This window comes from Scyliorhinus canicula, unplaced genomic scaffold, assembly GCF_902713615.1.
Source record: "Scyliorhinus canicula unplaced genomic scaffold, sScyCan1.1, whole genome shotgun sequence".
Lineage (NCBI taxonomy): Eukaryota > Metazoa > Chordata > Chondrichthyes > Carcharhiniformes > Scyliorhinidae > Scyliorhinus > Scyliorhinus canicula.
This window is the reverse complement of record NW_024055760.1, coordinates 1-26,628: the sequence shown is the minus strand read 5'-3', so window position 1 is coordinate 26,628 and position 26,628 is coordinate 1. Positions and strand designations below refer to the sequence as shown.

General features: G+C 47.2%; 1 protein-coding gene across 1 annotated transcript; it reads left to right on the top strand.

Moving 5' to 3' along the window:
- Positions 1–17,556: 17,556 nt before the first annotated feature.
- Positions 17,557–18,228, top strand: LOC119960995 (gastrula zinc finger protein XlCGF8.2DB-like; the record flags this gene model as incomplete). Its single annotated transcript, XM_038788540.1, has 1 exon — positions 17,557–18,228. A coding segment is annotated over one exon (672 nt), but the record flags the coding sequence as incomplete, so codon positions are not given.
- Between the last annotated feature and the right edge of the window lie 8,400 nt (positions 18,229–26,628).

The window sequence follows — 26,628 nt, the reverse complement described above, 5'->3', positions numbered from 1 at the left end:
AATTTTATCAGGAACAATTTCAAGGGCTGTGATTATGATGATGTCCTGCGATTTATGGGCTAAATACTGTGGTGGGTATTTAATGAAGATACTACAGCTGTTATTGGGAATCAACGAAACAGCAACCGGACTGATACGGACCTTGTTCATAAAACCCAGATTCATTCACAAACCCCAGTATAGTTGAACAGTGATGTGGCTTTAATAGGTCTATTGGACTTGTCCTGTTTCCTCTGACAGGTATGTGGGGCCCTTTCAGACTGCAACATTCCAGCCAAGTGAGAATTGTGAAATTGCAGAATATTAATGCCTTTATTTTGTAACCCCATAATTCATCTACTCTATCACATCAAGATACTCCCTTGACTTGACCCTTTATGAATAATGTCACTGTGGTATGTGCGGACTGTCAATTGTTGAATTAACTCAATTAGATGCTCTGTGTGCATAACTAACAGTGAGGACCTGATATCTGCTCAACAAGTTGGACAATCAATTTTTCCACAGGGGTGAATGTGATTGTGAACTATCCAACTGCAAAACCTTTTCAATTAAGCACTGGATCACATCAGCAGATCTACATTGTTCTGACTCTGCCAGCAAGGCTGTGGGATTAATTGGATAGATCTTCCAAAGAGCCAGTACAGATAAGCCAAATGACTTTTATTTGTGCAGCAATATTATGTAAAACAGTGAATATTCAGAATTAACGATGGAAAGGGAAAGACAAAGGAACCAGTGACTGTGATTGAACCCAGCCAGAGTCAGAAACATCAGAGGAGGGATCGATAGAACAGTACAGCACAGAACAGGCCCTTCGGCCCTCAATGTTGTGCCGAGTAATGATCACCCCACTCAAACCCACGTATCCACCCTATACCCGTAACCCAACAACCCCCCCCCCCCCGCCCTTAACCTTACTTTTTAGGACACTATGGGCAATTTAGCATGGCCAATCCACCTAACCCGCACATCTTTGGACTATGGGAGGAAACCGGAGCACCCGGAGGAAACCCACGCACACACGGGGAGGACGTGCAGACTCCACACAGATGAGAGAGGAAATAATATAAAAGCTTTTAAAAAACTCTGTATGGTCGCACAGGAGAATTTTGAGATATGGAGCATAGCAGATCACCAATTCACAATTTGAGATTTTTAAAATCAATTTATCTCCAATGGTAATAAAGTTATTTTGTATGAACTGATTGAGCTTGCAATGGTGTGGTTATTACCCAACATTCTAAGCGGCTGTGAATGTGCCCTATTCACGCCACAGGAGCCAGTGCGCAGGTGCAGTGCTGTATCTGGGGCATGCGCAGTGTCACTTTGCCTGGAGCCTTCCGAATGCGGGAGCGGTTTTTTGGGCGGGTGAGTCGGTGGAGCGGAGAGAGGAATGGAGGCGGGAATCGGGGTGGAGAGGGAGCGGAGGCTTTATAAACACCTGGTGAAGGCCACAGGGTCTGAATAAGAGCCTGCAGTTCCCGGGTTTGCAACTGCGAGGCTTTTATCCGGGATCAGGCCCAGTTCCACCATCTTGATTCAGCGGGGAACCGAGCGCATGCGCGGCCATCACCTTTGTGACGTGTATGTGGGGGCGGGGTCTCTGTGCAGAGGCGGCTTTGGACCGGGTGGAGTGGCGCCGCCTGTCTGACATTCTGGGAAGGTTTGGCCCCAAGTTTGTGGCATTGGTGCGGCTGTTGTTATGTGGCCCCGGTGGCGAGTGTTCAGACAAACGAGATGAGTTCACAGAGTTTTGGTTTGTACAGGGGAACAAGGCAGGGGTATCCGCTGCTATGTGTATGTGCTGCTGATATAGAGTCCTTCGCGATGGCCCTTAAGGGGTCAGTACAGTGGCAGGGGGGGGGGGGGGGGGGGGGAGCAGGGAACACTGGGTGTCGCGATACGCAGACAACCTTCTGCTGTTCGTGTCGGACTCATTGGAGAGGATGGGGAGAATTATGGATATATTAAAGAGGTCAGGGCCTTCTCGGGATATAAGTTGAATGTCGGGAAGAGTGAGGTGTTTCCAATGAATGCGGCGGTTCGGGGCCAATCTGGGGCGTTGCTATTTAGGGAAGCCAGGGACAGGTTTGGGTATTTGGGAGTTCAGGTGACCGGGGAAGTGGTCAATGATGCACAAATGGAACCTGAGAACGTTGGCGGAGGAGGTCAGGGGACTTTAAGAGATGGGATACACCACACCTGACATTGGCGGGAAGGGTCTAGGCTGTTAAAATGAATATTCTGGCAAGGTTCCTGTTTGTATTCCAGACCCTCCCGACCTTCATCCCAAAGACCTTTTTTTTAAAATTAGAGGCAGCAATCTTGGAGTTTATATGGGCAGGGAAGGTACCGAGGGTGAAGAGGGCCCTGTTACAGAGACAGAAAGGGTGGTTGGCACTACCAAGCCTGCTGTATTGCGACTGGGCGGTGAATGGGGAGAAGGTGAGCTGGTGGTGGGAAGGAGAGGGGTTAGAGTGGATTAGGATGGAGGAGGAGTCCTGTAGAGGGTCCAGCCTGAAGGCCATGGTGACTGCGTCGCTTCTGCTGGCGCCGGGGAGGTACGCGGTGAGCCCGGTGGTGCAGTCCATGATTAGGGTGTGAAACCAGTTGAGACACTTTAGGATGGAGAGGATGTCGGTGCTGGCACCGCTGTGCGGGAACTTTGGGTTTAAGCCAGGTGAGGCCGACGGCCTGTATAGGAAGTGGAGGGAGGTGGGGCTGGTGAGGGCCAGCGATCTATATCTGGAGCAGAGGTTTGCAGGTCTGGCAGAGCTGTTGGAGAGGGTGGAGCTGCCGAAGGGAAGCGAGTTCAGGTATATGCAAGTGAGGGACTTTGCATGGAAGCAATGGAGAGGGTTTCCCAGGCTGCTGGAGTATTCCCTGTTGGAGCGGCTGCTGCTCCCGGACATAGAAGAAGAGGGCAGGATTGGGAATATACATGGGTGGCTGGGGGAGTGCAGGTGGTGAGGATTAACAATAAATGGGAGGAGGAACTGGGGGGGCAAGATCGGATGTGGAGTGAGGGATGCACAGAGTAAATTTAACCTTGTGTGCGAGGATGAGTTTGATTCAGTTTAAGGTGGTGCACTGAAATGAAAAAATGAAAATCGTTTATTGTCACGAGTAGGCTTCAATGAAATTACTGTGAAACGCCCCTAGTCACCACATTCCAGCACCTGTTCGGGGAGGCTGGTACGGGAATTGAACCGTACTGCTGGCCTGCTTTCAAAGCCAGCGCTTTAGCTCAGTGAGCTAAACCAGCCCCTGGATACATGTGACGAGGATGAGTGTGTTCTTCCAGGGGGTGGCAGACAAATGTGAGAGTTTGGGCGAGGACCGGCAAATCTCACACATATGTTCTGGGGCTGTGAGAAGTTAGTGAGGAGGTATTCGGGACACAATCAAAGATTGTGGGGGTAGAGGTCAGGTCGAACCCAATGGTGACTATTGTTTGGGTATCAGAAATGCCAGAGCTGGTGGAGGGGAGGACGGCTGATGTTGTGGGTCACCTCTCTGATTGCCCGGCGAAGGAATTCTGTTGGATTGGCGATCGGCAACGCCATCAGGGGTGGCGGCCTGGCTGGGGTCCTGTACGATTTCCTCCGACTGGAAACAATCAAGTTGGAGTTGACAGATCAGCGGAGGGCTTTGATACATGGTGGGGACTGTTCATAGACAATGTTTGAGGAATTATTTGTTGTGGTGGGGGAAGGGGGTGAACCGGGAAAAACTTGCACAAACTGAACTGTGGGGTGTTGACAATGTTTTTTGATTCATGCCTTTGTACTTTTGAATAAAATACATTAAATATATATATCCAAGGCTCAGTTAGATTTTTGATCTTCAGGGGAGTTGAGGGTTATGGGTGACAGGAAGAAAATTAAGTTAAGGTCACAATCAGATCAGCCATGATATTAACTGGAAGAGCAGGCTTGATGGGCCGAATGGCCTACTCCTCTTATTTCTTAGGATCTTATGATCTCTCGGTCGAGAACTGAAAATGCTGTGTGTTGATCTGTCGATCAGGAGAATAGGGAGGGTGTATATTAGATAATGGAGAGCGAGAGTGTGTTTGTTTGTTTGTACAGATGCATGAGGTGAAATTTACAGCTTTTGGAGAACGAGAGAGGAAAGCATGTTCCACTAGAATTGTCTGTTCTGAATTTCTGAGCTGTATTGACAGTGATGACATTTGTAAACCCCTTTAACAGGATATTCAAAGGGGAGGATTTGCAGCAAGAAATCTCAAACCAAACTTCAGATCGAGATCTGACAGAGTCACTCGATTCATTAGGACGGGAAAACCATCGGCCATTTTACCATCAGTGTGACTGGAAAAGCATCAAGTCACGGACACCCGCACCATGGGGAATCCGTGGAAATATGGGGATTGTGGGAAAGGATTCACTTTCCCATCTCGGCTGGAAACTCATCGATGTGCTCACACCAGGGAGAGACTGTTCATTTGCTCTCAGTGTGGGAAGGGATTTACTGCTTCATCCAACCGGCTGACACAGCGGCGAGTTCGCACCGGGGAGACGCCATTCACCTGCTCAGTGTGTAGACAAGGATTCATAGATTCATCCAACCGGCTGACACACCAGCGGGTTCACACTGAGGAGAAGCTGTTCACCTGCTCAGTGTGTGAGAAGGGATTTACTAATTCATCCAACTTGCTGACACACCAGCGAGTTCACACCGCAGAGAAGCCATTCACCTGCAATGTGTGTGAGAAGGGATTTATTAATTCATCCAACTTGGTAACACACCAGCGAATTCACACTGGGGAGAGACCGTTCACCTGCTCCGTGTGTGAGAAGGGATTTGTTAATTCCTCCAATCTGCTGACACACCAGCGAGTTCACACTGCAATGAGGCCATTCACCTGCAAAGTATGTGGGAAAGGATTCATTAATTCATCCAACTTGGTAACACATCAGCGACTTCACACTGGGGAGCGGCCATTCACCTGCTGTGTGTGTAGGAAGGGATTTGTTAATTCATCCAACCTACTGAGACACCAGCGAGTTCACACTAAGGAGAAGCCATTTACCTGCTCCACGTGTGGGAAAGGATTCAGCAGTACATCCTACCTGCAGAAACACCAGCGAGATCACAAGTAATTAGAGCAGCACAGTAGCATAATGGTTAGCACAATTGCTTCACCGCTCCAGGGTCCCAGGTTTGATTCCCAGCTTGGGTCACTGTCTGTGCGGAGTCTGCACGTTCTCCCCGTGTGTGCGTGGGTTTCCTCTGGGTGCTCCGGTTTCCTCCCACAGTCCAAAGATGTGTAGGTTAGGTGGATTGGCTATGCTAAATTGCCCTTAGTGTCCAAAATTGGCCTTCGTGTTGGGTGGGGTTACTGGGTTATGGGGATAGGGTGGAGGTGTGGGCCTGGGTGGCCTTTCCAGGAGCCGGTGCGCACTAGATGGGCCGAATGGCCTTCTTCTGCATTGTAAATTCTATGAATTACAGGGGTTGGATTCTGCTGATTTTTGCTGTTCTTGATCACATCCAGGACTGAACCATGTTCATTCTGACAGTTGGTGAAGTTGGGGGTCAGAAGGTTTCTCTGTGGGCTGGCCAGTCTTCCAATGTTCACTCCAGTGGGCTGATACTCTTTTTCAGCGACAGCACATTTCCACTGAAATGATCCACAGAAGCAGATGTGATACATTAATTTTATTCTGGATAGTACGCAGGAATATAGGAATTAAGAGCAGAAGTAGGCAATTTGGCCCGTCAACTTGCTCCGTTATTCAATCAGAACACGGCTGATCTGTTCCTGGTCTCAAATCCACCTCCCCACATGTTCCCCATATCCCTTAATCCATTCTTAAAATCAGGAATATATTTTCTTGAAACCACTTAATGACTCAGATTCCACTGCACTCTGGGGCGGGAGTTCCACAAATTCACCACCCTCTGCAAGAAGTAGTTCCTCCTCATCTCAGTTCTATATCTACCGCCTCTCGACCTATATCCGTGATCTCTTATTCTAGATTACCCCACAAGGGGAACATTTGGTCTATGTTTACTTTATCAATCCCATTTAGTATTTTATATACCTCGATCAGTTCCCCTCACATCCTTCTAAACTCCAGCGAGTATAAGTCCAAACTGTTTGATTTCTCCTCGTACGTCAACCCTTTGATTTCTGGAATCAATCTGGTGAGCCTCCTCTGAACTGTCTCCAAGGCCACCACATCCTTCCTTAAATCAGGAGAACAAAACTGGATACAATACTTCCCTACTTGAAAATGAAATGAAAATCGCTTATTGTCGCGAGTAGGCTTCAATGAAGTTACTGTGAAAAGCCCCTAGTCGCCACATTCCGGCCCCTGTTCAGGGAGGCTGGTACGGGAATCGAACCGTACTGCTGGCCTGCTTGGTCTGCTTGAAAAGCCAGCGATTTAGCCTAGTGAGCTAAACCAGCCCATACTTTTATACTCCAGTCCTTTTGCAATAAACACCAAAATTCCATTTGCCTTTTTACTTGCATGCTGTACCTGCATACCGACTTTCTGCGATTCATGAACAAAGGCACCCAGATCCCTCTGTCCAACGCATCTTGAATCTGATTTCCATTTAGATAATTTACCTTTCTATTTTTTCAGCCTAAGTGGATAACCTCACACTTATCTATATTAAACTCCATCTGCCAAATTCTGGCCCAATCTCCTAGACTATTTATATCCGTCTGTAAATCTTTTATCTCCTCTTCACTGTCTGCTTTCCCACTTATTCTAGTGTCATCTGCAAATTTTGCTGTGTTACACTCTCTCCCCGCTTGCAGATCATTTATATAGATTGTAAACAGTTGAGGTCTGAGGACTGAAGCCTGTGGCACCTCGCTAGTTACAGTTCACCAGCTAGAGAAGGACCCATTTACCCCAGCTTTCTGTCAGACAGCCAATCCTCAGTCCAATCAAATACTCTACCCCGAGATAAATAGTCCTTTTCCCACCACAACGGTATCTTGTCTTGTGTTTTATCCATCCTCGATCCGAGTGTTGGTCGCACTCGGGACAATTTTTCTCCACTGATTTCGCCGCTGCTGTTACTGCCTGTCCCATTGAGAGGTCAGTCCACATTCTGATATTATCCACCATGGCCATCTTGGGCCTTCCTTGTACACAGTTTCTAGATGTTTAGCCTGGCATTACCTCTTTTTCCAAACACTCCCTATTCACAACACATGTCCAAAACACGTGAGCTTCCTGATATCACTGCCTCAAACAAATTCCTCTGAACACCAGCTATCTCGAGCATACGTTCATTTGTCCACTTTGCCGTCCGTGTCACACGGAATATCCGTCTGAGTCCTTTCATTTCAAACACTTTTATTGGAGCCTCGTCCGGCTTCTTGATGCTGCAGCTTTCACAGCCGGACATTGTCACCGGCCACACAAGGGCTTTCAGAAGATGAATGTTCAATGTAACCGCAGTCACATTGAAAACAGAGAGTTGGAATAAATGGGTCCTTTTCAGAGTGGAAAGATGTAACTGGTGGAGTATCGCAGGGATCAGTTCTTGGTGCAATTGTTCAATATTTCCATTAATGACCTGGACGAAGGAGGTTTCCAAATCTGGACTGCAGTTTAATGTAAAGTGTTAAATTCTTTAATTTAAGATATTCAATTTAATTGGGCTCAAAACCAGACCCTGTCAGGTTATCACAATGGAAACTGCCTTATCTGATCACAGCGACTGGGTTTCTTCATTAGAAACTAGTCTATCATCAGTAGTGGAAATGAATAAGAGTCTAAGGGTCAAGTTGAGTGACTTTGAAAATCGTTCGCGGAGGCAAAACACCCCCGCATGCGGTTATTGTTCAGTTCTATAATTTTAAGGAGGAGGAACAGGTCCTTCACTGGCCCAGGGAGCACTGGGAAGGCCTCTCCGTTCGGTTACAGCAGGACCTGAGTGCAGACCTGGCGAAGAAAAGGGCAGCCTTTAACAGGGTGAAATCTGTTTTATATCAACGTTTCTCCAGTTTGGCTTGATCTATCCAGCCTGCTTCTTGTGTGTCCGTCGGGGAAAAGGATCAATTCGTCACCTCTTCTGAAGAGGCAAACTAATTTGTTCAGAAACTCAATTTGAGCTCTGTTTTATTAGTTATTCTGCGTTGTGACGTTCGGGAGTTCTGAATGTGTTTGTATTTTTTAAGAGTTACTGTGTTTGTCTGTATATAGTCGAGTTACTGTGTTTGTATATATTTGAGTTACTCTGTGTTTTGAGGTTCAGGAGTTTTTACATTGTATAAAATTTAGGATATGAAGTTATTGTTGGGTTTTACACGTGTTGTACTTTTTCTTCTTCGCACTCTGGTTGCATTATGAATTATATCTGTGTAAGAGTTTTTCTTTGAGTCTATGGTTCATTGGAGAGCCTCCCAGCTCAGGATGAGGTTAGCTGACGGGAGGGACAAAAGTGGGTGGGCTGCAGCTCCTCGTCCCAAACACCGTGTGAATAGGAGCTCAGAATATTGTTGTGGTCGGATTATGATGTGTAGAGATTTAGAGATAAGGGATTGTTGGGTAATATTACTGATGGGTGTTGTTGGGTTAGGGAGGGATGGGGAGGGTGTTAGTTGTTTGACGGTGTCACTACTCTGTGTCTGTCTGGTCACTGGGCCGGGCTTGGTTGTCGTCCTGGATGGATCTCCTCACCTTTGGCTTGTCAAGATCCCTCGCTTGATATTCTTCAGAAGTTATGGCTGACCCCGATGTAGGAATTAATGGGAGATCTCCACTTGGCCTTGTAACCTGGAATGTTTGGGGTAAATGGTCCAGTGAAGCAGGCTGGGGTTTCTGCTCATCTCAACGGTCTAAACTCGGGTGTCGTATTCTACAGGAAATCCATCTGTGTGTGAATGTCCAGATAAGGCTTTGCAGATATTGGGTGGGACACGTCTTTCATTCCGGCTTTAACGGTCGGGCTAGAAACACGACAATACTAATCCATAAATAGGACAATTTACCCCCTCTTGGATTACGGACGATCCCAATGGTCGCTATATTATTGTCTGTGGTTCACTGGAAAACACTCCGGTTATTTTCGTAAACATTTCTGCTCCTAACTGGGATGATCCAAATTTTGGAAACTCTTCGGTGAACCTCCTCCCTGACTTATATTCGCATCGATGATTCTAGGAGGTGACCTGAACTGTGCCTTGGACCCGTGATTGGACTGTTCCATGTCTAAATCTCTGAGCCCATCTGGGATGTCCAGGGCACTGTCCTCATTTATGGGATGGATTGGTGAGGGGCGGGGGGGGTCCATGGCCTTCCCTGCATCCAAACAGGAAAGAATTTTTCTTTTTTTTCTCATGTTGACCGTGCCTATTCCCGAATTGACGTTTTGATTGTTAAGTCCCTCCTCCTTCAGTGGTGACAGCTGAATACTCGGCGATTGTCATCTCTGATCATGACCCTCATTCTGTTGATTTTCGTTTTGGTTTTGGTCCTTCCAAACACCCACCTTGGAGACTAGACGCCACTTTGATGTCTGATGATAAATTTTGTGGGCATTTGTCTGCTGCCATAGCAGACTTTATTCAGGTCAACAAAACAGAGTCAATATCTCCTTTGGCACTCTGGGAAACCCTAAAGGCCGTCATAAGGGGGGAAGATGATCTCATATCAGGCTCACATCATGAAAACGGAGAGAGTGGAACGACAAAGGCTGGTGGACTCCATCTTGAAAGTTGACCGTCCATACTCACTTGCCCCAACCGCAGATCGACTGATTCACAGAACAAATTTACAGCTCCAATTTGAATTGATATCTACGGATAAGGCCTACATCAGTTACGGTGTTCCAGGTCACCGTCTATGAACATGGGGAGGAGGCGGGGAGTCTTCCTGCATATCAACTCGAGGCAGACTGCCTCTCGAGAAACCCCTTTGGTTTGGAACAAGGAAGGTAACTTGGTTTCAGCTCCTCTCCAGGTTAATGCTGCTTTCAGCTCGTATTACCATGAGCTGTTTGAGTCAGAGCTTCTCCAAACACTTCGGGTGTGAAGAGTTTTCTAGATGGTCTGCACATCCCGACCATAGAGGAAAGCAGGAGTTGGGACTTGGACTCCCCGTTAGTCCCAGGAGAAACACTGAAATGTATTGGTGGCTGCAATCCGCCAGAAGGCACCCAGTAGAACGTGGGTCAAACCGACCCATTTCACTTCTTAACACAGATGATAAACTGCTGGCTCAGGTCCTGGCTTCCCGAATGGAGCCCTGTCTCCCAGTTATAGTGTCTGAGGATCGGACAGGCTTTATTAAAGGCCAACAGTTGTCAGACAATGTCCGAAACCTCTTAAACATTGCCCTTTTCCCCGCCACTGCCCTGGGACCTGAAGTCATTGTATCTTTGGATGCAGAGAAAGTATTGGATAGGGTGGAATGGAACTACCTCCGGAAGATTTAGTTTTGGCCATAACTGTACCTCTTGCCCCTAAAGCCAACATCTGTACGAATACGGTATCTTTATAATACTTTCCATGAGGCAGGACAATAGACAGCGCTGTTGCCTTTCCCCGCTGCTCTTTGCATTTGCTATTGAACCTCTGTCAATAGTTTTGAGGTCATCCGATGAGTGGAAGGGTATCTGCCGGGGTCGAGTGGAGCACCGGGTATCACTCTCTACGCCGATGGTCTACTTCTGTATATTTCAGACCCTCTGTAGATAACACAATGAGGATACTCACAACATTCGGCACCTTGTTATCTACTGGGTTTCCTTTTTGATAGGAAATCTCAGATTTTACGGGTGGCCCCAGAACCTGGCCCACTGGCAGCAATATTTGGAGTCTCGGACTTTCCGGCTCCATTCGGGGGTTGGGCCGACGTTCTCATTTTTGCTTCTTTGATAGGAGGTGAATATTACTCAGTTAGAAATCTCCCACTCCATCTGAAGCAGGGGTGGGCAAACTTTTCCGTGCAAGGGCCACATTCAGAAATTCACAATTTTAAAGGGCCGCATAGTATATTAAGTAAAATAATTAATATTTAAAATAGCCAAAATAAAAGGTTTTTAAAGAAAAAAGCAATTAATTTTTATTAATTAATATTTTAAAGTAGAAACTTCACATGAAACACATGTTGTGCCAAGCAATGATCACCCTACTCAAGTCAACGTATCCACCCTATACCAGTAACCCAACAGCCCTCCCCCGTTAACCTTAAAATTAAAAAAAAAAAAATTATTTTTATGACTTGATCTTGGTGGGCCGCATAAAGACCTTTGGCGGGCCGCATGCGGCCCGCGGGCCGTAGTTTGCCCACCCCTGGTCTAAAGCATCCGCATGGTTGGAGTATATGATATCATTTCCATACCTGGAGAAGACCAAATATACCATTCGGGGCTCAGTGGGGAGGTTCTACCAGAGGTGGCTGCCATTCATCTCAATCTTTAAAGAACTGGACACGATTGAGGGTTAAGGGGGTTAGGATAAAATGGGGATAGTTTGATTGTTGTTATAAAGACCTATGGATGTGACTTTTCTGAATCTTTACCTATATATTCTGTATACTTGCCTGTTTATATTGTTGTTATTGTTCATCTTTGGAAATTCAATAAATATATTTTTCAAAAACAAAGTACTTTGTATCTGTGTTCACCAGGGAGAACGACATGACGGATGTTGAGGTCAGGGATAGGTGTGTGAACTCTCTTGAGAACGTCAATTTATCAAAGGAGGAAGTGTTGAGTATCAGCACGGTGAGGGGCAGCACGGTAGCATTGTGGATAACACAATGGCTTCAGAGCTCCAGGGTCCCAGGTTCAATTCCGGCTTGGGTCATTGTCTGTGCGGAGTCTGCACATCCTCCCCGTGTGTGCGTGGGTTTCCTCCGGGTGCTCCAGTTTCCTCCCACAGTCCAAAGATGTGCAGGTTAGGTGGATTGGCCTTGATAAATTGCCCTTAGTGTTGGGTGGGGTTATTGGGAAAGGGTGGAGGTGTTGACCTTGGGTAGGATGCTCTTTCCAAGAGCCGGTGCAGACTCGATGGGCTGAATGGCCTCCTTCTGCACTGTAAATTCTATGAATCCTAAATTACATTAAGGTAGACATTCGGGGCCGGATGGGATCTATCCCAGGTTACTGCGGGAGGCAAGGGGAGAAATAGCTGGGACCTTAACAGATATTTTCACATCCTCCTTGACCACAGGCGAGGTCCCAGAGCACAGGGGAATAGCCACTGTTGTTTCCTTGTTCAAGAAAGGAAGCAGGGATAATCCAGCAAATTATAGGCTGGAAAGCCTGAAATCAGTGGTGGGGAAGCTTTTGGAAAAGATACTTGGAGACAAAATATGTGCACATTTGGAGGAAAATGGACTAATTAGTAACGGGCAGCATGGTTTTGTACGGGGAACATCTCATCTCCCCAATTTGATTAGGTTTATTGAAGAGGTGACAAAGAATATTAATGAAGTGGCTGTGGATGTAGTTTATATGGACTTTAGTAAGGCATTTGACAAGGCTACATCGCAGACTGGTACAAAAACTAAAATCACATGACATTCGGGGTGGGCTGGCTTAATGGATACAGAACTGGCTCGGTTATAGAAGACAGAGTCGCAGTGGAAGGGTGTTTTTCAGAATGAAGATCTGTAGCTAGTGGTGTTCTGCAGGGATCAGTGTTGGGACCTCTGTTCTTCGTAGTATATCTAAATAATCTGGAGGAAAATGTGGGTGGTCTGATTAATAAGTTTGTGGATGGCACAAAGATTGGCGGAGGTGCTGATAGTGCCAAGGATTGTCAGAGGATACAACAGGATATAGATAGATTGGAGACTTGGGCACAGAAATGGCAGATGGAGATTAATCTGGACAAAAGCGAGATGATGAGTTTTGGAGGATCAAATCTAGGTATGAATTATACTGTTCTCTGGCAGAACCCTTAGGAACACTAACATACAGAGGGATCTGGGCGTGCAGGTCCACAGTTCCCTAAAAGTGTCAACACAAGCGGCCAAAGCGATTAAGAAGGCATATGGCATGCTTGCCTCATCAGCCAGGGCATTGAGTACAGGAGTTAGGAAATCATGGTGCAGCTATATAAAACCTTGGTTAGGCTGCATTTGCAGTATTGCCTGCAGTTCTGGTCACCACATTATCAGAAGGACGTGGAAGCTTTGGAGAGAGTACAAAGATGTTTCACCAGGATGTTGCCTGGTCTCGAGGGTGTTGGCCACGAGGAGAGGTTGAATAAACTAAGATGGTTTTCACTGGAAAGACGGAGGCTGAGGGGTGACCTGATCAAGGTCTACAAAATTATGAGAGGCATAGACGGGGTGGATAGTCAACGGCTTTTTCCGAGGATGGAAGTGTCAATTACAAGGGGGGCACAGGTTCAAGATGAGAGAGGGAAAGTTTAAGGGAGATGTGCGGGATAGGTTTTCACACAAGAGTGGTGGGTGCCTGGAACACGCTGCCAGAGTATGTGGTGGAAACAGGCACATTAGCAACATTTAAGAGGCATCTGGATGGGTACATGAATGGGGATTAAATCGAGGGATAGGGACTGAATAAGGGCAGAAGGGTTTTGATGCTTTTCCAGTTACGCTGATGTTTTAAATGGTGTCTCACAGGCAGAACACAAACATTTCTCCTTCCGAATCCAAAGACTGATGATATTCGAGCCGTGGGGAACTGAATGACTCTTTCAGATCAGATTATGCTGTGATGTTCCATTTGAGCTTCCTCCCTGTAAATCCACCCATTCTTTCTTTATAGAAATTTAGAGTACCCAATTCTTTTTTTCCAATTAAGGGGCAATTTGGCGTGGCCAATTTGCCTACTTTGCACATCTTTGGGTTGTGCGGGTGAGACCCACATAGACACGAGGAGAAAGTGTCTCCACACGGACAGTGACCCGGGCTAGGATCATAGGGGCTGGTTTAGCACAGGGCTAAATCGCTGCCTTTTAAAGCAGACCAAGGCAGGCCAGCAGCACGGTTCAATTCCCGTACCAGCCTCCCCAAACAGGCACCGGAATGAAGATGAAATGAAATGAAATGTGGCGACTAGGGGCTTTTCACAGTAACTTCATTGAAGCCTACTCGTGACAATAAGCGATTTTTCATTTCATTTCCTGTACTTTCCTGTTTGGATATATCTGGTTGCGTAAACAATGTCCCAGACTGATCTGTGTTCTGACAGCTCCTGCAGACAGTGTCCATCCACTCAACTCTGGCAGCACCTCATCCACCACTTGCACGGACTCCCAGGGCAGGCTTTTCATCAGGAGAGTTGGTCAGCCCAACAAACCGATTACATTATCTTCATGATTCCTTTCCTTATTCACAATTTCCTCCCTCCCTGCACTCTGACTGGCTTCAGTTCTCAGGCCCCTCTTGCAGCGTGACAATAACATCAATGAATCAATTATTTTCTCTCCTGGTCACTGGGACCCTGAAGCCCATCCAGTCACTGTTCCTTTACCAAGATGGCCGCACGTGAAGCAAACACGCTCTGGGAGGTTCTGACCAACCAAGTGACATGTCGGATCTTAATGTGATATTTGGTTTGTGTTTCCAGTCTGAAAATCCTCTCTTAATGTCCTGTAAAGCAGTTTACAAAGGTCACACTATCAGTACAGGATAGATACAGGATAGCAAATGAGGAATATATCAGCTATGATAGAATGGCGGAGCAGACGCGATGAGCCAAATTGCTTAATTCTGCTCCTGTATCTTATGAAGTTATGACTGTACACAGAACAATACTCTTCACTGTACCGCAGTACACGTGACAATGAAACAAATACAATACAAACAAGTCTTCTTTAACCCATCCCCTGGGCTCACTTTCCTTTTAAGAAGTACCAAAGGTTGAAATTTCCCATTTTCTTTTCCTATAGTTGTGATCCTCCTGATCTCTGTAATCTCCTCCACACCCCTTCAAGATCTCTGCACTTAGGACAGCACGGTGGCGCAGTGGGTTAGCCCTGCTGCCTCACAACGCCGAGGTCCCAGGTTCGATCCCGGCTCTGGGTCACTGTCCGTGTGGAGTTTGCACATTCTCCCCGTGTTTCCGTGGGTTTCACCCCCACAATCCAAAGATATGCAGGGTAGGTAGATTGGCCACACTAATGTGCCCCTTAACCATTACTGACCTTTTATCATTTGACTGGGCCACAAGCTCTGGAATTTCCTCCTTAAAAATCTCCAACTCTCTCACTCACTTTCCTCCATTAAGATTATCCTTAAAATCTAATATCTCCTCTTGTGGCTCACTGTCAATTCGTATTTTGTAACGTTTCTCTGAAATGTCTGAAAAAGCTTTATTCTGTCAAGATAAATCTGAATTATTGTCACAGCCCTGGAGATGTATCATTGTTCTGACTCATAAATAGGAATTTGTAACTCAGAGTGAAACAGTCTGTAATGATGAAACATTTGAAAAATGTTGCCCTCAACAATGATGGCGACTGAGCCTGAACTCCGCTGCTGCTGCCCCCAATTCAAATGGTGAGTGCGCGTGCGCACTGCTGCTGGTGCCCAAATAAAGTTGATGGGTGCGCATGCGCGAGCGCGCGGTGGAGATGGCGGCCCCATTGTCCCGTCTGTGAGAAAGCTGCAGGCCCTGCTCAGGGCCCCCGGTACCGGTAGGTTATTTTTACGGGTTTTTGGTTTACATAACATATTTAGGAAGTGTGTCCAACGACGCGCCTGATTCATCTCTCCCTCGGTCCCGCCATTCCCACCTTGACGGATTATGGATCCGAGAAAGAATTTTCTCTGCGCCGCCATTAATCGCACTGCGCATGCTTCACTCGGCCCAGTCCCTCCCCCTCATTCACTCCGATTGGTTGGAGAACTGTCCGGTCATCCGAATCCGCCCCCTGAACCCTATTGGTTAGGAGTTGCCGTCGATCATTGCCCTGGCATTGTGAGGTCTCAGGTGAGAGGTCAGTGTTGGGGGGCGGGGTTTACAAACCCCAGTGCGGCCCCAGAGCCGAATGTGAAATAATGAACATTTTCCACTCTACTGTCCGTCACTTCCGGCTTCTCTCCACAAACAACCTCATAGAGACCAGGGGGGAGAGACACCGACCCAGTGACAATGTCACTGCATTAGTCACCCAGAGAGACAGGAAAAGATGACTCCATTCTCACTCCACAGTGTAAATACTTCCCACTTTCTCTGTCTTTTAGCTATGACAAAGGGTCGAAACGTTCGCTCTTTTCTTTCCCTACAGATGCTGCCAGAGCTGCTGAGATTTTCCAGCATTTTCTCTTTGGTTGCAGGTCATATTTGTTGTGACTTCCTGGACAGGAAGCTGTGAGCATGGATCTGTCAATCAGCCAGAATTAGCATTTTCAGGAGAATAGGGAGGGTGAATTGCGTCGTAGTGTGGTGACTCGGGGATTTTCGCAGTAACTTCATTGCAGCGTTAATGTCACTTGTGACACTAATAAAGATTATTATTAGATACAGCAGAATAAGAATAGAGGGCGGGAAGCAGCACGGTGGCACAGTGGTTGGCATTGCAGCCTCAACAGCGCCAAGGTCCCAGATTCGATCTTGGCTATGGGTCACTGTCCATGTGGAGTTTGCACATTCTCCCCGCGTTTGTGTAGTTTTTGCCCCCACAATCCAAAGATGTGCAGGGTAGGTGGATTGGCCATGCTAAATTTCCCCTTAATTGGAAAAAAATGAATTGGGTACTTTAAATTTATTTTAAAAAAGAGAATGGAGGAAGTGTGTGGGATGGCGATTTGCAGCTTTGGGGAATAAGAGAGGAAAAAATATGACATAGAAACTAGAATTGTCTGTTCTGAGTTTCTATCCTGTACTGACAGTGATGAATTTTGTAAAATGTTTTTACAGGATATTAGACGAGGAGGAATTACTGACAGAAATCTCAAACGTCACATCTCGATCTGATAGTCACTCCCTTCCTTGGAACCTGAATATCCTCAAACTATGATTGTGGAATGACATATGTTTGCCCAAACTGTCAACCAAAGATTTCAAACATCTGTGTGACTGGAAAAGCACGGAGACTCACACAACACACACCTAAGTCAGAGTGTTCCAGTGAACTGACTGTGGAAACATCAGTGTGACTGGAAAAGCACTGAGACCCACACAACACACACCCCAGTGAGAGTGTTCCAGTAAACTGACTGGAAACATCAGTGTGACTGGAAAAGCACCGAGACCCACACAACACACACCCGAGTGAGAGTGTTCCAGTGCTGGGGCTCTTTAGCACAGGGCTAAATCGCTGGCTTTGAAAGCAGACCAAGGCAGGTTCGATTCCTGTAACAGCCTTCCCGAACAATCACTGGAATGTGGCGACTAGAGGCTTTTCACAGTAACTTCATTTGAAGCCTACTTGTGACAATAAGCGATTTTCATTTCAACTGACTGTGTAAAGAGCTTTAACCAGTTACACAGCCTGAAAAACATAACATTCAGAGCGGGGAGGGACCATACCCTGTTGGATGTTGTGTCTGTAGATGAGGCTTCAACTGATTGTCCAGCCTGGAGAGACACGAGGGGACCCAAAAATGGAGAAAACCGTGCAAATGTGGGGACTGTGGGAAGGGATACCAATTCCCATCTGAGCTGGAGACTCATCGACGCAGTCACACTGGGGAGAGGCCATTCACCTGCACTCAGTGTGGGAAGGGATTCACTCAGTTATCCAACCTGCAGACACACCAGCGAGTTCACACTGGGGAGAGGCCGTTCACCTGCTCTCAGTGTGGGAAAGGATTCACCCAGTTATTCCATCTGCAGATACACCAGCGAGTTCACACTGGGGAGAAGCCGTTCACTTGCTCTCAGTGTGGGAAAAGATTCACTGTATTATCCAGTCTGCAGTCACACCAGCGTGTTCACACTGGGGAGAGGCCGTTCACCTGCTCTCAGTGTGGGAAAGGATTCTGTGATTCGTCCCAGCTATTGAGACACCAACAAGTTCACACTGGGGAGAGGCCGTTCACCTGCTCTCAGTGTGGGAAAGGATTTTGTAATTTGTCCCACCTATTGAGACACCAGCGAATTCACACTGGGGAGAGGCCATTTACCTGCTCCCAATGTGGGAAACGATTCCGTGATTCATCTCATCTGTTGAGCCACCAGCAAGGTCACACTGGGGAGAGGCCATTCACCTGCTCTCAGTGTGGGAAAGGATTTACTCAATTATCTCACCTGCGGACACACCGGCGAGTTCACACTGGGGAGAAGCCATTCACCTGCTCTCAGTGTGGGAAAGGATTTACTCAGTTATCCACCCTGCAGATACACCAGCGAGTTCACACTGGGGAGAAGCCGTTCACCTGCTCTCAGTGTGGGAAGGGATTTACTCGGTTATCTATCCTGCGGACACACCAGCAAATTCACACTGGGAACAGACCGTCCACCTCTCAATGTGAGACGGGATTGTCTGTTTCCTCGGACCTGTTGTGACACCAACAATTTCACAATTGATTACAGGGGTTGGATTCTGCTGTTATTGTTTCTGCTCTACACCCAGGACTGCATTTTGTTCATTCTGACAGGTGGTCAGTGGGGATGGTCGAAGGGTTTCTTTCTGCTAAACTGGACGGTCTCACTACTTTGCCTCCAGTGGGCTGATGCTCTTTGAGCCTTGTTGCTAATACCTGGCTTCAAATTGCACAAGGATCACAGAGTGAAAGGTGGTTTGGAAGTTTGAAGATATTTAGTTTCCATTTCTGTTTGAAACCCCCCCAAAGTGTACCACGTTGCCATGGAGATGGGCCCTGGTGTTTACATGGTTCTTTTGTTTAAATTATCTGGGTGTTCCTCACAGAAGGAAACTATCAGGTTATGAGGGGAAGGTTGTCTGAGGTGGACTGGGAAACGGATTGGTACAGGGAACACCGAATATTTAAGGAATTATTACTTATTTATCAGGGGGTCGGTTAGCTCAGTTGGCTGGACGACTGGTTGGTGATGCAGAGCAAGGTCAACAGTGAGGATTCAACTCCCGTACTGGCTGAGTTTATTCATGAAGGCCCGGCCTTCTCAACCAGGCCCCTCGCCTGAGGTGTGCTGACCCTCGGGTTAAATCGCCTCCAGTCAGCTCTCTCTGTGTCAAAGGGGAGAGCAGCCTATGGTCCTCTGGAATTTTTGCAACTTTTATTCACATATATACAACAAATATAGATTCCTTTAAGGAATAAAAATCCACCAGGAAAAGTAATGGAACCGTGGCGAACAAGAAAAGTTAAAAGATTCCATGAGATCCGTTAGAATTCAGCAAAGGAGGATCAAGAAACTGATGAGAGCAAACTGGTGAGAAACATAAAAACCGACTGGAAAAGCTTTGACAAAAATGTGAAAAGGAAAAGATTAGCAAAGACCAATGTGGGTCCATTCCAGGCAGAGTCAGGAGAGTTTATAATGGGGAGTAAGGAAATGGCAGAGAAACTGAACAATGTGTGTCTGTCTTCACAGAGGAAGATACAGAAATTGTCCCCAAAACACCAGAGAACGAAGGGACTGGCAGAGATTAGTATTGGTGAAAAAGTAGTACTGGAGAAATTAATGGGGTTGGAAGTGAATAAATCCCCAAAAGCTGATGATCTGCATCCCAGAGTGTTGAACAAGGTGGCTGTAGAGATCTCTATTCCTCATTCTAAATTCTCCTGACTCTATCTGGAATGGACAAATCCTTTGTCTGAGCCAAACGTTTCCTTTTTACGTAGTCATAGAAATGTTTACAATCCATTTTTATGTATTTTGCTAGTTCACATTCTATTCTATTCTCCCTTTGTTTCTCGGTGTCTTGGTTGAAGAACGGAAGTAAATCCTCGGGAATGAATCATCACTTTGGACAGGTTCTGAAACAATTAAGTTTTGCCTTCCAGGAAAGAGTAGCTATAATCGTGGAGTGTGATTTTAGATTGTTCAAAAGGGCAAAGTTCTATTTTATAGTTTACTGTGTAGGTTTCTGAGTTAAAATAGCTTCTAGTTTGTTTGTTGTATAAAAAGTCATAAAACTTGAAGTCTCGTTGTGTGATCTTTTAATTTGTTGACTGGGAATTTGATTTTTTCTAAGAAGTTGCTGACCTTTACGGAGATCCTAATCCACAGGTTTTGTCTTCCTATTTGAGCCTCGGGCACCTTTCTGTCTCTATTGTCCGTGTCACTGACAGCCAGGTGATGGAGCTGAGGGCTGAATTTAGCTGAGAATAACGGCCTGTCCCCAGTTGGGAAACTGCAATGGGCGTCGCTAATAGAGACAGAAAGGTGCTGGAGGGCTGACAGGGAACTGGACATCCGACCAATCAGGGTTCAGGGGCGGGGGGGGGGGGGGGGGGGGGGGGGGGGGGTGACCAGGGCTGATGGTGATGTGACCCCCAGGATTCAGTGCCCCGTGTCCAAAGTTGGGAAGCACAGGAACAGGGTACAGAGGAGCTGAAGGGAAACCATTTGGGACCCAGAACATAGGGCAGCAGGGTAGCATGGTGGTTAGCATAAATGCTTCACAACTCCAGGGTTCCAGGTTCGATTCCCGGCTGGGTCACTGTCTGTGCGGAGTCTGCACGTCCTCCCCTGTGTGCGTGGGTTTCCTCCGGGTGCTCCGGTTTCCTCCCACAGTCCAAAGATCTGCGGGTTAGGTGGATTGGCCATGCTAAATTGCCCGTAGTGTCCTAATAAAAGTAAGGTTAAGGGGGGGTTGTTGGGTTACGGGTATAGGGTGGATACGTGGGTTTGAGTAGAGTGATCATGGCTCGGCACAACATTGAGGGCCGAAGGGCCTGTTCTGTGCTGTCTGTTCTACTAACATTGTGAACATCCTGTTACTCTGGTTGTCTTTGATCCTCAAGTATTTTTCCATTAGTTTTTTTTAACCACGTTTCTGTTTCATCAATAAACTTTTAACAGGAAAATTTGAATTTGTTGGACTTTTCCTGATTAATTTGTTCACTTTCGGGAAAGTAGGTGAAAGGGGTTGACAGGCTCTTTAACAGAAAGTGGTAATCTTAGGTAATTGGCAAAGGATTCAGAGGTGGAGAGGAGATTTGATTTTTCTTTTGACCCAGTGTTTGAAAATGGGGTTCAGGGAATCAATCGTGATTGACTAATTTATCAAGGTTCTCTGAGGAGGTAACAAGTGATGTCAATAAAGGGGAACCTGTAGATGTGATTTATCTGGATTTCCAGAAGGAATTTCCCAAGGTGCCACATCAAAGGTTAATACACAAAATAAGAACTCATGGTGTGGGATCAACATATCAGCATGGATAGAGGATTGGTTAGCTAACAGGAAGCAGCCAGTTGGTATAAATGGGTCATTTTTTGGTGGGTAAGATGTGACAAGTGGAATCTCACCAGGATCATTGCTGGGCTCTCAACCATTTACAATCTGTCTGAATGTGTTGGATGATGGGATTGAATGTCTGGCTGTTAAGTTTTCTGATGCCTCAAAGACAGGCAGGAAAGTAATTTGTGAAGTGGAATTAAGGACTCTGCAAAGGATTACAAATAGGTTGTGAGTGGGCAAAAAACCTGACAGATGGAGCATAACTTTGGAAAATGTGAATTGTCCGCTTTGTCAGGAAGTATTAAATAAAACAATATCATTTAAATGGAGAGAGATTGCCACTATTAGAATTCCCCCGATACCAAAATGAGTCAATAAGACATTCTAAATGGTGAACAGGGATTCTCACTCCCTGACTCCTGTGCAGATTTAAGTGGGTGCTATTCGGGTCAAACTAGTGTTTCAAGTTATCCCCTGGTATAACCCATATCTTCATAGAAGATTTGATCTACTTACCACTGAGTAGCTTCGATCCTGGGTCCTGCGTTGCTCAGTAAGTAAAGTAGACTTGGTAATAACCACTGTTTCAGATTACAACTTTTGAGTTATTTTATTATTTTTTCTTTTAAAAGATAAAATCACTGTTTTTACATAAAGGTAAAAACGATCTTTTCTTTGGATCCTCCTGGTCAGTTGTTAGACCTTCAGGTCTGCCTTGACAATCTTTCTTCTGTAACTTTTGGTTTTCTCCTGATGGATTCACTGTTCTGCTTGGTTTCTGTGTTCTATCCGTCCCATGTACCGAGGGCAGCTATGAGAGCTGACTCTACTGGCTGCTGAATTATTAGTGTTTGTATAGCCCTTTGCTCAGCCTTAGTTTCTACATGTCCTTTATTGAAATGTACTGTCCCTTGCCGACTGTAGCTAATGCGAGCTCCCAGTCTTTGAAACATCTTATTCTGCTTGACAGGTAATACATTTGTTTTTGGTTTTTAAAAATATTTTAATAAGTTTTTGAAAATTTTTATAATAGTAACATAAACAATGACATTAACATGGTAAAATAAACAATCCCCCCCCCCCCTCCCAGCCCAATCTTCACGCACCTCAACCATACAACAACAATCCTTCCGTTCCCCCCCACCCCCTTGGAATACTGCATCTGCTGACATTTTAATTTTCCCCGAGAAAGTCGACGAACGGCTGCCACTTCTGGCAGAACCCTAACATTGACCCTCTTAAGCTAAACTTTATTTTCTCGAGACTGAGAAACCCAGCCATGTCACCAACCCAGGTCTCTGCACGCGGGGACTTCGAGTCCCTCCACATCGCTACCTCCGGACTCGGCCACCACTCGTGTTTTTAGTACCGTGGACATTGCCTCAGCAAAATCCTGCCAAAACCCTCTAAGCTTCAGACATGCCCAAAACATGTGGACATGATTTGCTGGGCTTCCCGCGCACCTCGCACACCTATCCTCTACCTCGAAAAACATACTCATCCTAGCCGAAGTCATGTGCACCCGGTGGACTACCTTAAATTGTATCAGGCTGAGCCTGGCGCACGATGAGGAGATATTAACCCTGCTTAGGGCATCCGCCTCTAGCTCCGCCTCTATCTCTCCTAGCTCATCCTCCTACTTGCCTTTAAGCTCCTCCACCGGAGTTTCCTCCACCTCCGAAAGCTTCTGGTAAATATCCGATACATTCCCCTCTCCCACCCAGGTACTGGAAACTACTCTATCCTGTATCCCCCGTGGTGGCAACAGCGGAACGGCCAGCACCTGTTTTCTTTGGAAGTCTCGCACCTGCAAATACCTAAAACCGTTCTCTGCTGGCAATTTAAATTTATCCTCCAAAGATTTCAAGCTGGGAAAGCTCCCGTCTATAAATAGATCTCCCATCTTTCCAATTGCTGCCCTCTGCCAACTCAGGAACCCGCCATCAAGCCGAACCAGTACAAACCTCTGCCAACTCCGGAACCCGCCATCGAGCTGAACCGGTACAAACTGCTGCCAACTCCGGAACCCGCCATTGAGCCGAACTGGTACAAACTTGTGGTTATTATAAATCGGGGTCCAAATCGATGCTCCCTCCACTCTCTTATCTGCTCCATTGTCACCAGATCCTCAGTGCCGCCGCTACCACTGGACTTGCGGAGTATCGGGCCGGCGTGAATGACAGAGATGCCGTTACCAATGCTCCCAAACTGGTGCCTTTACATGACACCACCTCCATCCGCTCCCATGCCGACCCCTCCGCCACTACCCACTTCCTAATCATGGCTATATTAGCTGCCCAGTAGGAATTGCAGAAGTTCGGCAGCGCCAACCCACCTCCCTCTGACTGCGTTCCAGCAACACTTTATTCACTTGCGGGGTTTTACCCACCCACACAAAGCCCAAAATAATCTTATTCACCCACTTGAAAAAGGCCCTCGGGATGAAGATGGGGAGGCACTGAAAGACAAACAGAAATCTGGGGAGAACCGTCATTTTTATGGTCTGTACCCACCCCGTCAGTGATAGCTGGAGCATGTCCCATCTCTTAAAGTCCCCTTCCATTTGTTCTACCAACCGGGATAGGTTTAACCTATGTAGTACCTCCCATTTCTGGGCCACCTGGATTCCCAGATATCGAAAGCTCTTCCCTTCCATTCTAAGCGGCAGCTCTCTCAGTCCCCTATCCTCTTGCCTGGATCGCAAACAATTCGCTTTTCCAAATGTTCAATTTATACCCCGACAAATTGCTAAATTCCCCAAAATTTGCATTACTTCCCCCCCCCCCCCCCTCCCCCCTCCAACGGGTCCGAAATGTACAAGAGCAGGTCATCTGTGTAGAGAGAGACCCGGTGCTCCAACCCCCCCCCCCCCATCTCGAACCAGTCCTTTCCAGTTACTCGAGGCTCTTAACGCCATGGCCAATGACTCTATGGCCAGAGCAAACAGTAACGGGGCGAGGAGGCACGCTTGCCTCGTCCCTCGGTGTAGTTCAAAATACGCCAACCTCAGCTGGTTCGTACGCACTCTCACTACTGGTGCCTGATAGAGCAGCCGCACCCAGTCAATAAAGTCCTCACCGAACCCAAACCTTCCCAGCGCCTCCCACAGGTAATTCCACTCCACCTGATCAAAAGCCTTCTCCGCATTCATCGCTACCACCACCTCCGTCTCCTCACCTTCTGAGGGCATCATAATAACATTTAGAAGCCTGTGAACATTGGCCTTGGGTTGCCTGCCCTTAACAAATCCTGTCTAGTCTTCCCCTATCACCCCCGGGACACAGTCCTCTATCCCTGTGGCCAGTATCTTAGCCAGCAGTTTGGCATCCACATTCAGTAGAGAAATCAGTCTATGACCCGCATTGGTCCGCATCCTTCTCCCGTTTCAGGATCAATGAAATCGAGGCCTGCGACATTGTTGGGGGGAGAACCCCTTTCTCTCTTGCTTCGTTAAATGTCCTCACCAGCAGTGGGCTCAATATTTCTGAAAACATCTTATAGAATTCCACCGGGTAGCCGTCCGGCCCCGGGGCCTTGCCCGACTGCATGCCCTCCAGCCCCTTGATTATTTCCTCAATCTCAATTGGGACTCCCAGCCCCTCCACCAGGTCCTCCTCCACCCTCGGGAACCTCAACTGATCAGAAATTGCCACATCCCCTCCACCCCAGCCAGGGGTTCCGACTCATATAATTTACTGTAAAGGTCCTGAAACACCTTGTTCACCCCCGCTGGGTCCAGGACAGTATTACCGTCTCTACTCTTTACGTTACCTATCTCCCTAGCCACCTCTCTTTTCCCGAGCTGGTACGCCAACATTCTGCTTGCCTTCCACCCCCCCCTTGCCTTCCTCAACTGTTCCACTGCTTTCCCTGTGGTCAACAGCCCAAACTCCACCTGTAACCTCCGCCGCTCCCTCAGTAGCCCCGCGTCTGGGGCCTCCGAGTATCTCCTGTCCACCTGGAGTATCTCCTCCACTAATCTATCCCTCTCAGCCCGTCCTGCCTTTTCTTTGTGGGCCCGTATCAAGATTAATTTCCCTCTGACTATTGCCTTCAAAGCTTCCCAGACCGTCGCTGCAGAGACCTCCCCCGTGTCATTTGTTTCCAGGTAGTTCTGGATGGACTTGTTAACCCGTCCACAGATCGCTTCGTCCGCTAGCAACCCCACATCCAGTTATAATAGCGGGTGTTGCCCTCTCTCCACACTAACCCGTAGATCCACCCAGTGCGGGGCCTGATCCGACACTGCAATTGCCGAATACTCAATATCCTTCGGTATTAGCGCCCTGCTCAGAACAGAAAAAATCGATGTGAGAGTATACCTTGTGGGCATGTGAAAAAAAGGAAAACTCCTTCATCCTCGGCCGTGCAAACCTCCAGGGGTCTACTCTCTCCATCTGTTCCATGAAACCCTTCACTTCCTTTGCCGCAGCCGACCTCCTCCCTGTCCTGGATTTTGACCGGTCCAATTCTGGATCAATGACTGTGTTGAAGTCCCCTTCCATGATCAGGTTATGTGACTAAATCTGGGATCTTACCTAACACCCGCCTCATAAATTCCACGTCGTCCCAATACGGAACATATATGTTCACAAGTACCACTCGCATCCCCCCCCCCCCCCCCCCCCCCCCCCAGCTTCCCATTCACCATTATGTACCTACCCCTCTTGTCTGACACGATTCTTCCTGCCTCGAATGCCATTCGTTTGCTGATCAAGATCGGTACCCCCCTGGTCTTTGAGTCCAGTCCTGAGTGGAAGAATTGGCTAACCCACCCCTTCCTCAATCTAGTCTGGTCTGTAACCTTTAGGTGTGTTCCTTGTAGCGTTGCCACGTCCGCCTTCAGTTCCCTCAAGTGCGTGAACACGCGAGCCCTCTCGACCAGCCCATCCACCTCCCTGCCCCCCCCCCCCCCCCCCAGCAACAACACTAGAAGAAACCCAATCCCCCAAGTGAAGCTCCTGCTTAACACCTGCTCACCCCCCACTACGCTTCCAAGAGTCAGCTGACCCATGCTGATTCGATAGCTCCCGTCCCTGGCACCAAGCAGTCTGTCTCCCTATTGTACTTTCCTCTCTCCCTCCCACATGAATGAACATTTTAAATGCATCACATTCCCCAGTAAACAAGCAACAGAAAAAACAGCGAAGAACAAGTCACTTCAGAAAAATAGTCACCCAAAAAGCAGAACTAAATTCAAAGCCCATCCCCCCCCCCCTAACAAGGTCGCTGCAAGACAGATCAACCGTTAACCATCCACAGAGCCCATTATTTCACATAGAAATACTTAAATTTATACAATCCAGCACCACAAATCGCTGCCACAGTTCTTCTCCAAGGCTTAAGTGTCTTTTAATTCGCCTCCAGCTTCA